The sequence below is a fragment of the Candida margitis genome (genome assembly GCF_024628925.1).
Source record: "Candida margitis strain CBS 14175 chromosome Unknown scaffold3, whole genome shotgun sequence".
NCBI lineage: Eukaryota > Fungi > Ascomycota > Pichiomycetes > Serinales > Debaryomycetaceae > Lodderomyces > Lodderomyces margitis.
Window position 1 is genome coordinate 28,469 of NW_026261810.1, and position 15,611 is coordinate 44,079.

Below are 15,611 nucleotides of genomic sequence, written 5' to 3' on the forward strand. Positions count from 1 at the left end.
TTGCTTTTGAACAATAAGAAAGAAAGAAAGAAAAAAAGAAAGAGAGAGACATTTTGTATTGACAAACAATGTTTGTAAATTGCTGTTTGAAAAAAGATAATTGCTTTTTAAAATGTCTTTAGGGGAAATTGTGTATATAATATGTCGTGAAATATAATTAAATGTCGTGCATTCCATTATTTCTACTCCTATTTTTGTTGTTTTCCAATTGACGTGTGACAAGAACAGCTACAAGGGCACAATACTAAACAATTCAACAACTAATACCAAGCAAACACAGATAATCAAGACAAGCAGACCCAGACACAAACAGACTATTAGAAGAAAAGGCAAAAGAATAAATCTATTGTATTTGTACCAACTGATTGACTGACCTAATTTTAGACTTCTTTTTATATTTCCTATTTTTCTTCTCTTCTTTTTCTTTTTTTCTTGAAAAAGAAAATTTCTATTAAAAAAAACCAAAAAAAAAATTAGAAATCATCAAACAAATTACCCATTTGACAATTCATCACATCACATCACAATCAAATCCATCCATCTTTCATCTTTGATACAAATTCACACAGACATACAGACACACAGACACACATACACAAATCACAACCACTACACTGAGTTACACTTGCCACTAGAAACACTCACACACCAAAAAAGACAACAACAATAACAACTTTTACAACCAATTTGTAGTAGAATAAAACCGGCAACCAAAACAAACCAAAAAAAGGTTGAATATATACACACTACACCCCTACTATAAGCATCTTACACACCTCCACTTCATACACAGTTTCACATAGAGAGAGAGATGCCTCGCAATTACAATGGATCATCGTCCATACTTCACAAACCATACCAACTATTCAACCACTACTTTCTACTGGAAAAGACTCCAACTTCAACATTATCTGATTTAGAAACAAACACTAGCATTAGAACTAGCATTCATAGACTAAGACACCACAAATGGTCTAGGGGAGAAATCTTACATTATGGTTTCCTTTCATCGGTTTGGTTATTTGTGTTTGTAATATACCCAGCATCCATCTTGTTTAAACTTCCCGTTTTGCTTGCATTATTAACCATCATTACTGTCCCAGCAACATCACAATTTTTCTTACCTGCCCTTCCTATTTTGACTTGGTTGGGATTCTATTTCACCACCTCCAAAATACCTCATTCGTGGAAACCAGCTATTTCTGTTAAAGTTTTGCCAGCTATGGAAACCATTTTATATGGTGATGATTTATCAAATGTGTTGGCAACTGTAACTAACCGTGTATTGGATATCTTGGGGTGGTTACCTTATGGATTATTCCATTTTGGAGCTCCATTTGTTGTGGCTGCAATTATGTTTTTCTTTGCTCCACCAACTAGTTTAAGATCATTTGCTTTTGCCTTTGGGTACATGAATTTGTTTGGGGTTATTATACAAATGATGTTCCCAGCTGCCCCACCCTGGTACAAGAACTTATATGGATTACAACCAGCTAATTACACCATGCATGGTTCGCCAGGTGGATTGGGTCGTATAGATGAATTATTGGGAGTTGATATGTACACCACTGGATTCTCCAATTCGCCGGTTATTTTTGGTGCTTTCCCATCATTGCATTCAGGTTGTTGTATAATGGAAGTTTTATTCATGTGTTGGTTATTCCCTCGCTTGAAAGTACTTTGGGTCTTTTATGCATCTTGGTTATGGTGGAGCACAATGTACTTGACCCATCATTATTTTGTTGATTTAACCGGTGGTGCTGTATTGTCACTTTTGGTGTTTGAATTTGTCAAATTCAAATATTTACCTAAGGCTAATAAATTTTGTCGTTGGTCGTATACTGAATTGGAATATTACAGCACAGTTAACGATGACCCTTTAGGGGGCAATGTTAGCCAGCGCAATGTCGTTGGTAGTGGTGGTGATTTAGAAAACTTTGCATATTCAAGAGTATATCCATCATTAGCACAGCAACAGCAACAGCAACAGCAACAACAAGAACATTCACAAGAGGAAGTATTTGAGATGGGTAACATCTCACGTTCAAGATCATTACCAAGATCATTTTCTTCCCTTGGAAGTAGTAGCAATGTTGCTGAACATAACTTTGAAGATGAAGAAGATGTTGGCTCAGGATCATCACAAACGCCGTCAGTCTTTGACGACGACACTCATAACTACGCCCCGTCTTCAACTACATCAGTAGAAGATTTAACCAGTAATACACAGGCTTCGGCTAGTGGTAATGGGGGACCTGCTGATAAGTCAAGGCTCGGGATCAATGGTTGATTGAGTGGAGGTAGAAAAAAAGAAGATAGTCATTAAGAGTGGCAAGATTAGCCAAGATAGATGATTATTGCGAAGACGACGACGACGATGATGATGATGATGATGATGATGATACTATGACTTGATGAAGTGCATATGGTCCAAATGAAGAGATAAGTGAATAGATAGTCATGAGGTAAGTGCATGATTACTTGCTACACATTGCTGATGTATGATGACGAAATCAAACCCAGAAGAAGGAATTCCAAAAAGCCATCTTCTTACCACAATTTGCAACTTTTTCTACTGTTTCCAAAACTTGAATTACAAAATTCGTATTCCAATTTCATTTCCCTTTCAATAATTGTGTGTTTTTTTTTATAACTTACTTATGTTATGCTATGCTATGTTATGTTTTGTTTGATATTACATGGGGCTGCTATCTTATCGATTGATTTTTTTTTTTGGCTTTACAGTTTTTTTCCTTTGATTTGCAATGACGGACTTTTTTGATCCCATATCATATAATATTAATAATTAATTTTAATAAATACTTTTATATTTATACTTGATGAATTATGGTAAATTTTGAATATGTGTTACTGGGTCATCATATCTGCAAGCGAAGAAGCGATTTTTTTTTCTTCCTTTTTTTTTTGGAAGGGGTTTAAGGTATTGCAGAAACTGCTATAATGCTATATTTTGGCACATCGATCTATCCACTAAGATTCTATGCTTTTGCGCAACTTGAATCGACCACAGATCATTTTCTCCAATCTTGTTTTTATGCATTACATCATCACTTTCTTTTTTAAATCATGTATTTTTGCTTTTGATTTGAACCTCGTGTTGATATTCGTTGCTTGAGTCGATTTCTCCAACAGGAATACCAAAGCTAGCAGGAACTTACTTACTACACGCGGGGGCCAAAAGAATAAGGTACAAAAATGGAGAGGATAAGATTATATAAAACATTTTCGGTACAACCAAAAATATCGTAAAAAACTTAACCCCAGAGTTGATCTAATTTCTTCTCTGAATGTATGAGAATGGAATGATATGCCGCAAAGACTTGGAACCTCACTTCTCTCCTCCTCCTCCTTCCTCTTCCCGCCTATTCCTTGTATTAAAGATATATATAAAAATAGCGTGTCCTTATTTTTATTCGGTTTCCATGGAAGTCGTGATTGTGGAATAAAACTCGAATAACGTTATATGTATATATGTATATATGTATGTTTATGTTTTGTATGTGGAATATACTTTAAAATAGCTTTGCGCATGATGAAGTCTTCAATTGAGGTATACTTTGCCTGCTTTTTTATTTTTAAGCAGATACGTTCCTTTTTCCGACAATATGCTGAACACATATACCAGCATCTTTATTTATTTCCTTCATCTTCTTCTACTTTCACACGTTTTTACAGGTTTTGGCAATTTTTGTGCACAGTACGTTTTTACGACGTCGCTTACAGATACGACAACGTTACAATAGTTTTTCTGTTTTGATTTTGCAATCTTTGACTATTATTGGCACGGTTAAAAAAAGATCTTGGCTTGTTGTATGTTATTATTTTTGGTGAAAGTTTATATCTTTGCTTGCTTGTCGTTATTGTCTACATAAGTTTAATTCATTTTTAGCAGGATACGAGATTAACTTTTATTTTAGTCCTATGCAAAAGAGAAAACAGGAGACCTCAACCTTTTGGATGTTAATATTGTACAATGGTTATGTTATGCTCTGGATCTCGTGTGTGGCTTCAAGTTTTAGTTGATGCAAAATGATGAAATGATGACACCATTGTTGTTGCTTTGCTAATGGTTATTTTCTTATCTTTTGTTTTGTTTTGTATATGTATATATGTACATGCATATACATGTATACATATATACATTAACACAACAAGAAAATAAAAAAAAAATGCTTTTATTTTCTACCACTATCAAAACCAAGACAATATATAAACTTTAATCAATTATTATTATTACACTACTCATTCTTCATAGAAACACACCCACAGCACATACACGCTACAATCCATGTTACACACATAAATACTTACATATATTACACGTGCACGTGCGGTACATCAATTGATAGTGGCTGGCTGTTTTGCGTTACTTTCGCCAAATATTTTGCGGAAGTGTATCTGATTAATCACGGTTGGTGGTGTTTTTGTTTTTTAATTTTGTTTACTTTAATTTTGCATGGATATTATAGTTCAGAAATGCAGAAAGGGGATATGGATATAGACAAGAGAAAGTGGCATAGCAAGGCAAGTCAAGGGAATGGGGAGGGCGTTTCTTGAGAGAGGATGCGTATTTGTTTTGTTATTGATTATTTTTCTTGAAAACAAATTGCAAAGCTAGATAGCTAGCTTTTAGCCAGTAACATGATATGCCGCTTATGCATACTGGATGTGGGTTGTTGTTGTTGAATTTTATTATTTTAATTCTTCAATTCTTGGAGGTTTGACTATTAATATGATTGCAAATCCCCCATTTTGAATAGGCTATTCCCATGGATCAAATTTTTTTGAAACCTTTCTTATCCTACCAGCTCAAACCACTTCCCTTTTTTATTCCACCAAAAGAAAAAGAAACGTTAAACAATGAGAGTGAGTCAAGTGACATACACTGTCTTATCACTCTTCGCCGCTGGTGTTTTGGCCTACGATCAGAATTTCAAATTAAGAACCACAATCAATGAAGTTGAAGTCCATGTACAGATTAATCCTGATACTCAATATGTCGAATTCATTGGTACTGATGTCGATCAAAGATTTAGATTTAGTGATGACAATGAATTGGTTTTGAATGATGATCAATCAACCTTGATTGGTGTTACACCATCTGATCTTGTCATGAAGACTTATCCTGTAACTGAAGACTTGGGAACTGATAATTCCTGGACTCTTGAAACTAATGAAGATGGTAATGAAGTTTTGGTGTACAATATGCCAATTTTTGCATGTGGAGATGCGGCTCCTTATACTATTTCAACTAATGAAGAATTGGGTTGTGCTGCTCTTGGTGACTTAATTCGTTTTGATTCAGTCTTGAATGAAGAGTTGGTGACTGAACCAGTCGACACAGAAGAGCCAGTTGAGGAGCCAACTGAGCCAACTGAAGAACCAGAAGAACCAACTGAAGAACCAGAAGAACCAACTGAGGAACCAATTGAAGAGCCAGTTGAGGAACCAACTGAAGAACCAATTGAAGAGCCAACTGAACCAACTGAGGAACCAACTGAGTCAACTGAGCCAGTTGAGGAACCAACTGAACCAACTGAAGAACCAATTGAAGAGCCAACTGAGGAACCAACTGAGTCAACTGAGCCAGTTGAGGAACCAACTGAGGAACCAACCGAGCCAACTGAACCAACTGAAGAGCCAACTGAGCCAACTGAGCCAACTGAAGAGCCAACTGAGGAACCAACTGAGTCAACTGAGCCAGTTGAGGAACCAACTGAGGAACCAACCGAACCAACTGAACCAACTGAAGAGTCAACTGAGTCAACTGAACCAACTGAAGAGTCAACTGAGCCAGTTGAGGAACCAACTGAGTCAACTGAACCAACTGAAGAGCCAACTGAGCCAGTTGAGGAACCAACTGAGGAACCAACCGAACCAACTGAACCAACTGAAGAGCCAACTGAGCCAACTGAGTCAACTGAGGAACCAACTGAAGAGCCAACTGAAGAGCCAACTGAGGAACCAACTGAGTCAACTGAGCCAGTTGAGGAACCAACTGAGTCAACTGAACCAACTGAAGAGCCAACTGAGGAACCAACTGAGTCAACTGAGCCAGTTGAGGAACCAACTGAGGAACCAACCGAACCAACTGAACCAACTGAAGAGCCAACTGAGTCAACTGAGGAACCAACCGAGCCAACTGAACCAACTGAAGAGCCAACTGAGTCAACTGAGGAACCAACTGAAGAACCAATTGAAGAGCCAACTGAAGAGCCAACCGAGCCAGTTGAAATTGCTCTCCCCACTGACGCTGTCATCCCAGATGAATCTTTCGAACTTGTCGCTCTTTTATCTGGATCTTTGGAAGCTTTTGATTCTAATGGTACTCACATCACTATTGCCAATGGAGAAGTTGTGAATTTCTTAATAGAAGATGGATACTTGAAGGTTGGTGAAGATCAATATGTCAGAATTGGTGAAGATGGTCTTTTAACCATTGTTGCATTGGCTGATGCTACTGCTGGTTGGAGCATACAAGGAAACGTGCTTGAATTTTCAGTTGCTTTGAAACGTCGTACTCTTAGCAAACGTGATGAACTTGTTCCATTTTCGGTTTGTGCAGCCGAGGTTGGATATGTTGTTTATGCTGGATCTGGGGTTGGCTGTGAACCAATACAAGTTGCTGCTCGTCAATTCGAAGATGTAGTTGAACCAACTGAATCGATCGATGTTACTGAACCTACTGAACCTACTGATGTTATTGGATCTACTGATATTACTGAGGCACCAGTGCCAACTGAGGAGCCAACATCATATATCACTAGAACTGTTGATGTACTTGTTACTATTACTGAGTGTGACGAAGATGCCGTTTGTACTGAAAAGGTTGAAACTTCCAAGTCACTCGAGGCCGTCGTCACTGATGCTCCAGACAGCGTTCTTACTACATTGACTCAAGAAACAACCCTCACCATCACATCTTGTGAAGACGATAAATGTGCTGAAGCCGTTACCGTGCAAAAGACAATCATAACTACCTATTGTCCTGCTTCATATGTAACTGAAACTGTTGTTATCCCATGCACCACTGACGTGACTTATACTGTTGAAGAATGTGCCACCGATGACAATTGTGACGTTTATACTACTGAGATTCACACCACTAGTTACACTACTGTTACCTTGACTACTTACTTAGTTGTCACTGAAGAAGGTCAAGCTGAAGCTACAGAAGCTCCAGTTGAAGTGACAGCAGCAGAAGAAGAAGTGGCAGCAGCAGAAGAAGAAGTTGCAGCAGAAGAAAAAGTTGTACCAGAAGAAGCTGCTCCAGAGCTTGCTGAAGAAGCCGTTCCACAAGAAGTTGTTTCAGAGGAAGCCGAGCAAAGTCAAGCTCTTGCTGGTGTTGCTTCAGAGCAAATCTCACAAGAAGAAGAACAACAACAACAACAAGTTGCCAATGATGAAGTTGCAGAATCTGTTGAGACATATGAAAACAGTGGTGTAACGAATGCCTTGAACATGAAAGCATTGGCAGGAGCTGTCGCTATTATGATTCCAATGCTCTTGTAAGTGGGACTAAGCATATGTATTACTATCGTTATTATATACTTAATCAATATATGGCTTATTTTTGGAATGCTTTTCTCCAAGAAGTCTCCATAAACTCTTCTAATCTACTTCTTTTCAGCAAATCCTCGTCACCTAATTGTAATAATTTCGTAAAGTGACTCAAATGTTTATACTTCAAAAGTGTAATTAAGCTAAGGCGGTTGTAATTGAGCTAAAAATGATTTTAATTGCACGACTTTTGACTGGGTGTATTCGTAAGCACCACCATAAAATGTACAACGACATACAAATCCAAGCAATGGATAAGGTGATTTATAGGCCTCATTTCAAGACAAGCTGAAAAGAGGTTGGAAAGTTATAATCATATACAGTTACTACAGAACTGAACAACAGAGTCTTTCTCTTGTTATCTTTTATTACTTTACTAATATCCGGTAAAGTATCTAGAAGTGCACGAGGCGCTCAGGGAAAAAAAAAATTTTTTTAAAACAAAAGAAAAATAAAACAACTTCTGGAATTTAGTTTGGACCATTCAACTTACATTTGTGTGCTCAAGTACGTGACTGATTCAGAAGAGCCTAGAAAAAGGTTCTTATCATAAACAAAAGACATCTTTACTTGTCCTGTTGGCAGATACTAGAGTTAACGAGAAAGAGAGAGAAAGAAAGAGGAGAAGAAGAAGAGGAAATCCCTTCACGTTCTCGCGCAACCTTTTTATCGTGTGGTGATAAAGGAAAAGGGGATGAACTATTTTAGTTTCCGATACATTTCACAGTTAGTAGTAATAACAACTATTCATTTTATTCACTGTGTATTGATTGCAAGTTGAAACATGTCAGGCGTAATTTGGGACCTACGGCAACAAACATTGAATACGTTCACTACTATGGCAACAGGGACACCTTTGGCTTCCAGCGTGTCGTCGTTCTCAAAATCAACATCAGCATCATCATCGCATTCAGCACAAACAACAGCAGTAGATGCTGTCACAAATACATTAGTTTATCTATTCAAGAGGGCAGAGGACATTAATAACCAGATTACAAAATTCACAGCTCATGAATCCCTTGTACAGCGAATTGTGGCAATATCGTCATCTTGCGCATCGATTGCGGCAGTGGTGACTGCACTATATTTCTTACTAGCGATAGATCCTAAGCGGCTTGTTTTTCGCCATCAACTAATATCCTTCTTACTTTTATTTGATTTGCTAAAGGCGGTGATTTTATTGATTTATCCTAGTAGAGTATTGACACATTCAGTTTCGTATTACAATCGAAGGTTTTGTCAAGTCGTGGGGTTTTTCACAGCAACATCGATTGAAGGGGCAGATATAGCAATCTTTGCGTTTGCTTTACATACATTTTTGCTAATCTTCAAGCCATCATTGAATACGAGACTGGCTCATTCAAATCGCGTTGAAGGTGGTTTGTACAAAATGAGGTACTTGGTGTATGCATTGTCGGTGTTGATTCCGTTAATATTGGCTAGTTTGGCATTCATCAATGCAAAGGGATATGATCTGTTAGTTTGCTGGTGCTATTTGCCCATGAGACCTGTCTGGTACAGGTTGGTTTTGAGTTGGGTTCCCCGTTGGTGTATTGTTGTGTCAATTTTCGTATTCTATGGCTTGATTTACATCCGTGTCGTTAGGGAGTTCAAGTCTTTGGGCGGGGCTTTCACAAATATTCACCAAAGAAATGCTGGCCATTTTAGTAACGAAACACCCACTTTTTTCGCCTCGTTAAAGTTCTTTTTTGGCTCGATTAAGGATCACTTATTTCCAAAAATGTTGATACCAGAAGAGTCTGTACGTACAGGGAAGCTGGCCACTAATCCTAGCCACATTGAGCATGGAAATTTCACAAGGAATGAACTGGATTCGGATGAGGTTGACGATTTGGAAGAGTTGGCTGATGATTACACCGATTCGTCCATCAAAGATGTCAATTTGCAACATTTTGAAAGGCGTCAAAAAGTTATTCAAAAGCAGATGAAGTCGATTTTCATTTACCCCTTTGCATATTGTTTTGTTTGGTTGTTTCCATTCATTTTACAAGCAACTCAGTTCAACTATGAAGAGGCACACAGTCCTGTTTACTGGTTGAATGTTTTGGGTGCGTTTATGCAGCCATTCAATGGGGTGGTTGATGCAACTGTGTTTTTTGTTCGTGAGAAGCCCTGGAGAAATACTGCTATGCGAAACTTTGAAAAGGAACATCGACACCGAGTTGACAATATCATTCAGAATAGTGTTGAACAGCACCGATACAGCAATGTACCGTTCACCAACAATCAAGAGACAAGTGAACGCATTGCACGAAATTCAGTTAGTGCTAGCACAGTATTAGTGAACATCAATGACTACAAGTATTGGAGACGACTTTTGAATGATTGGAAGTTTCCATTGTTTCAGCTACCGACGGAGGAAAATATATTTCGAGTTCAAGACAAGTACATTTGTAAGAAGTTGAAGGAGAGAGAAGAAAATGGGGACTTCAACCAGCTAAACCCCCAACAACCAAAGGGAACAAAAGTTAACTATACAATGAATGAAAAGCAAAATAGCACAACCAGTAATGATGACAGTGAGTTGAATTTCCCACCACAAATTCATGAAAAATATGCTTCACATAATTTTGCACCTGGCTCCAGTGCTGGTACAGTTCCGACGATAAACCTACCTCAAAGACGTAAAACCAGTGTTCCTATCTTCAATTCCAATTTACAAGCCCCACCATTGCCTAGTGAAGTAGAGACTGGAAAACATGCAGGTGCCGAGGTAGGTGTCGAGGTAGGTGCCGAGGGAGATGCAAAGGGAGATGCAAAGGGAGATGCAAAGGGAGATGCAAAGGGAGATGCAAAGGGAGATGCAAAGGGAGATGCAAAGGGAGATGAGGAGAGTGAATTGGACTTTAACCAATTCTTAAAGTCTTAAAAAGAATGCAGATACGCTGCATCGAGACAATTGCGTTGAAGATAAATATATATTTATTTTTTTTAAAAAAAGAGAAAAAAAGTAATAACTAATTAATAGCTAATATTTGGACAAGCTGTAGATATGTAATTTCTTTGTCGTAGTGGTGGGTTTGAATGCTTCTTTTTTATCTTTTTGATAAGGAGATAAGTCGTTATTTTTGTGTAACAGCGGAAACTATGGCGGGGAAAAGGAGAGATTAGCAAAACTTGAAATAAAACCCACACACCTTTTTATATAATTGACAAGACATCTATAACCAGTTCAATTACGATCAAACATATATACAAAACCTACCCAGTCCATTGGAAACCGCTACTACACCTCCATGCCCTTGCCATTACTACCAACTGAAATAATTGAAAATATTCTCTTCTACATCGATGATGGTGACACTTTTGATTATCTACAATCTGTTCCTGAATTGACATCGTTGATCTTGAACTATCGACGGCCAACAGTGAATATTGACAAAACTACTACATGGCAGCACAATGCAATTTATCCAATGGAGGACCTTTTTTATGAACGTTCTCGATACAACTACATGCCTCGTCTAGTCGTATCTGATATTACGTCAGTCTGTCAAATGCTTGACCTGGGTGTGGACTTGCACGGTCTTAAATTTAAAATCGATGTCGATGCAAGCAACACCAATGTACAAGTACAGAGGGTTCTTGATAATGCCGAGATGTTTGAGTTGAGCATTGATAGGACATTGGAAGTGGGGCCCAATTTAAAGCATTTGAGTGTTTGCAACTGGACAACTGAATACCCATCGCAACTTGAATCATTGAAAATTAGCAATTTCCTTCCTCAAGTCATGTACCCTATTCCGCTGACAATAGTGAAGTTAGAACTATTTGATCCCCAGTTAGACAAGTACCAGTTACCAATCTCTATTCGCGAGTTGCAAATTGGGGAGAAGCATAAATTGCAGACACACATGGATTTTACGTATTTGATCAACCTCAACCTGTTTGAATTCAGAGGTAATGTGGAAAAGGGATATGCCAAGACTTTACTGGATATCCAATTACCAAAAGCAATTGAGAGCTTGTCGCTAGAGTGCACAAGAATGGTATCCTTGGATGGAATTGAAGCATTTACCAATCTTCGGAAATTGAGAGTCATTGATTGTCCTGATTTGATACTATTCTTTACTCCAGAGTTTCCTTCTTCGTTGACATCGCTCGAGTTTAGTTTTGTAAATTGTCGTCAAAGACTATTTGAAAGGAATCGTATTATTTTCCAAATCCCGGGGAGAAACCCAATGACTTCGGTCAAATTCATGTACGGTAACGGTGGAATCATACTTGTTGTTGAGGACGAGTTTCAACCGCCACCACTGCTAAAAACTTTGATATTAAAGAATCATCAACAAGTGTATTTTGGCTCCCGACTAAATCTACCAAACTTGCAAACGTTGATGGTGGAGAAGATGTTTAAATTAAATTGTGGCAAACTTTTTGCCGGGTTGTCAACAAGCACTAATTTGAATAGATTGATGTTGAAGGATTCATCGATTGATTGTATTGATGATGTAAAATTTCCTGCCAACTTGTGTCACCTCGATTTGTCGGCCAATCTTTTAAGCTCGATTCGAAATACTAATCTAAAACAAGCAAACCACCTACACAGTTTGAACTTGTTTAATAATCGATTCACGAGCACCAATGATATTGAAATTCCGGCAAATTTGCAAAAACTCAACCTTTACCGTAATGAATTCCATATGTGCAATTATTCAAGAACAAATTTAACCAAGCTTGACATGTTGCTTCCAATGGAGGTCAGATTTCACTGGAATATGCTACCAAACACGCTAATGTACCTTTCAATAGATTGTGAAGGTCAACGTATTAAACAGGCCCCTTCAACGTTTACAAGTTTGCGAAAGTTGACGCTTTACTCGTTGATGGGTTATCCTATCCGATTGGAAAACATGAACTTTACCGGGCTCTCCAATTTGTACCATTTAGAATTGAGGGATATTCATTCGTGCTCATTCACAGATTTCCAACTACCGCCGTCGGTAATACATGTAAACATTATGAGTGCTAGAGACGTGCATTGTCCATGGTCGAGTTTGAAACCATGCCGGAAGCTAAAATCACTCAAGTTTGAGAACGTTGGCTTTGACGAAATAGATTTTGATGTATTACCTCGCAGTTTAGAAGAATTAAAGCTAGTTAACGCACCTCACGTGTCTACTTGCGGAACTATTTGTAATCTCCACAATTTGAGAGTTTTAGATATGAGCAGCTCGTCAGTCACTAGACTTGCTTCGTTTTGCATCGATTTGCCCGAATCATTAGTTGTTTTAAAAATTAATTTCTGTCAATTTATTGCCACTAGTGCTGATTTCATAAATTGTCCCAACTTACGCGTGCTTGTGATATTCAGGTATAACTTATGGCATACTGAGGACCGAGTGCATTTGCAGACTTTTATTTCTGAGATGCTAGCAAAGTGTCCCAAATTGCATCGGGTATTTTTGAGTGACACTGAAGCAAAGAACCCTTTATTTGCCAAATTTGGGAGTATTGTTAACCCTTAACAATGATCAATTATCTCGAATGTGTGAGTAGCTGAACCTCTTCAAGAGGATACTTAGAGTTGACGGCGTTGCAATGGATAAGGTTTTTTGGAAGAGTGGTATTGGCCATGTGTGGAGAGAGGATATTCGCCAGATGCACTTGAATTGTGTTCAAAATGACAGGATTGTCTGTTGGTGAAATACAATACTAGTTACAGAGAGCTGTGCTTGGAGATCCTCATTAGCAGAAGGTACAGTAATCAGTACCGACTTGTTTTTCAGCACTCAGGAACAACAACTGTTTGAATACATACAATACGATTTTATTGTATAGAACTTAGAGTTGTGTTTTTGTGTAAGAAATCGAGCCGAGTCCAAAGTTTTCATTTTTTTTGTCAATTTCTGATATATTCCTGGATTAAACCCGAAGGAAGGCAAGTTCGCTCTACAAGTGTTCCAGCTAATAAGGCAACTCACTGTATAAAGCCAAAAGGGAGACTATATCCTTTATTTTAAACTTTTTTGCGGATATCTCTCTCTATCGTCGGGTTCCTGAAGCAAGTTGCTTCCTGGTTGCACTTTCTCTTTTTAAAAATTTAAAGCCGGTTGGTGTTTTTGTTTTCTTTTTTTTTTTTTTTTTACTTTACGTACCGGTTATTGAATTTGGCTTATAACCGACGGAAAAACATTAACAAAATTTTCTAAACAGTCGTGCACTTTGCTGAAATAATAATTAAACGTGGTTGTCGTCAAGAGGAAGATACATGATAGCAAAGCAAAGAAAAGAAAAGAAAAGAGGGCTGTGGCTATTGAGGCAACAGAGGAGGTAGCGGAAAGATATCCCATCTCTGTTGAATTGCAAAATAGACATATCGTGCTTTTGGTTGTAAGTGAAGAGTATATATAGTTTGGACGGGGAGAGGGGTGTAAACCATGACGGAATGTGTGTGTGGGTGTGTCGAAACGTGTGGCGCTTAATATTTTGCGTCTCATCGCAAACCAAAATATAAATTTTCTGTTCCTCTCTTTCTACAACCAGTCACTCTATTTTAAAGAGGTGAACACACGGAGGTTGAAACAAGTTGACATATATATCGTGATGGGAGATATATAGACAGCTACCGGCACTTAAAAATTAGACAATCAGCTGGACCAAATAACAACAGCGTCATGTGGTACACAATTCTACCAAAGCTGAACGGAGCTGGTTTTAGTAAAGATAATAAAGCCACAGAAGTGAATATCCAATTGTGTTGCGTTATAATAAATAAACAAACAGCAGTAGCAATTGTTACTTGTTTACAAAAAGAAAAAACCAAAATAAAAGACGATTATATTTTACTTCGTTTGTTGTGTATTGTGTCGAATTAGGTAAATGCTGCGGGAATATTCTTTGTTTTGAGTTGGTAGCATTCGGTGAGATGTACACTACCTTGCATAGTAAACAAAAGACAAAAAAAAAGAAATTAAAAACAAACAATAACAATTGAGAAGAAAGAAGAAAAAAAAATTAGACGCTGAGAAATTTAAAAATTAAAAAAATCACTCACTTAATTTTTATTTTCACTTCTTGTCCAGTAAAACATAAAAAATTTAAAATTTCTTTCATCAAAAATATATTTACATTGCCATTTCTCTCCCTTTTTTATTTCCTCCTTCTTTCTTCCTTTCTTTCTTCTTTTTTTCCACCTTTAACTCATTCAGTTTTAATTACGTATATAATATACCAACAATGAAGTACTCAATTGTCGCTACTGCTTTCACTGTTTCATCTGTTTTGGCTGGTAAAGGTCCAAAAGACCACAAGTCAGCTCCAACCACCACTGTCTATGCCACTGAAACCACCCACAAGTACGGTAGATTCAACAAGACTCCTCACCCAACCACCACTACCGTTGTTGTTTCTCCATCTGAATGGACCAGCTTGAAGAGCGCTTCATCTCACGTTAGAAGAGACCAAATCTTCACTGCCGTCAAGAGAGCCAATGACACTGCTGGTGCCGCCGGTAACTCTACTGGTGCTTCCGGTAACTCCACTGGTGGTGCTTCTGGTAACTCTACTGGTGGTGCTTCAAACTCCACTGGTGAAAGCAATGCTGGTGTGACTGCTTCTGGTGCTTCATTTGCTATTGCCGGTGCCGTTGCTGCCGGTTGTGCTTTGTTGATGTAAGGTACTTGATTTTTAAAGAAACAAAGTGAATGGGAGATACTGAGAGATATGCAGAGAAAGTTTATCACAAAGAATATCACTTCAAAACGTTGAGTTCCATTTTTTATTATTATCATTATTATTATTTTTTGTTGTTGTTCTTTTTTTTGAAATATTTGTGAAAGATTGTTTCGATATTATACCTAAGATCAGGAAAATGAAGTAAACAGAATGGATGTTTATTAGATAGAGTTAATTTTAATTTTAATTTCATTTTATGAATTATGTTTTAATGTAGAGAGGGGAATAGTACACTGTGGGATCGTGTATCGAGGCGGATGATCCGGAACATCTATGGCTATTCACATTGCCACTAGATTTCAGATTCAGACCGATCTCTACAAAAGACTTAA

General features: G+C 37.8%; 5 protein-coding genes across 5 annotated transcripts; all 5 read left to right on the plus strand. All coding sequences in view use genetic code 12, as the record gives it.

Annotated features, from left to right (window-relative positions):
• Positions 1 to 811: 811 nt before the first annotated feature.
• AUR1 (inositol phosphorylceramide synthase) lies at positions 812 to 2,415 on the plus strand (the record flags this gene model as incomplete). Its single annotated transcript, XM_051814726.1, has 2 exons — positions 812 to 2,285; positions 2,351 to 2,415. The coding sequence occupies 2 exons, from the start codon at positions 812 to 814 to the stop codon at positions 2,413 to 2,415; spliced, it is 1,539 nt and encodes a 512-aa protein (XP_051671607.1).
• Positions 2,416 to 4,881: 2,466 nt separating this feature from the next.
• On the plus strand, positions 4,882 to 7,533 carry CANMA_002637 (uncharacterized protein; the record flags this gene model as incomplete). The annotated part of the gene is made up of 1 exon (XM_051814728.1): positions 4,882 to 7,533. The coding sequence occupies one exon, from the start codon at positions 4,882 to 4,884 to the stop codon at positions 7,531 to 7,533; it is 2,652 nt and encodes an 883-aa protein (XP_051671608.1).
• An 886-nt stretch (positions 7,534 to 8,419) lies between these two features.
• Positions 8,420 to 10,471, plus strand: GPR1 (Gpr1p; the record flags this gene model as incomplete). Its single annotated transcript, XM_051814729.1, has 1 exon — positions 8,420 to 10,471. The coding sequence occupies one exon, from the start codon at positions 8,420 to 8,422 to the stop codon at positions 10,469 to 10,471; it is 2,052 nt and encodes a 683-aa protein (XP_051671609.1).
• Positions 10,472 to 10,838: 367 nt separating this feature from the next.
• CANMA_002639 (uncharacterized protein) lies at positions 10,839 to 13,070 on the plus strand (the record flags this gene model as incomplete). The annotated part of the gene is made up of 1 exon (XM_051814730.1): positions 10,839 to 13,070. The coding sequence occupies one exon, from the start codon at positions 10,839 to 10,841 to the stop codon at positions 13,068 to 13,070; it is 2,232 nt and encodes a 743-aa protein (XP_051671610.1).
• Positions 13,071 to 14,781: 1,711 nt separating this feature from the next.
• PGA14 (Pga14p) lies at positions 14,782 to 15,219 on the plus strand (the record flags this gene model as incomplete). The annotated part of the gene is made up of 1 exon (XM_051814731.1): positions 14,782 to 15,219. The coding sequence occupies one exon, from the start codon at positions 14,782 to 14,784 to the stop codon at positions 15,217 to 15,219; it is 438 nt and encodes a 145-aa protein (XP_051671611.1).
• Between the last annotated feature and the right edge of the window lie 392 nt (positions 15,220 to 15,611).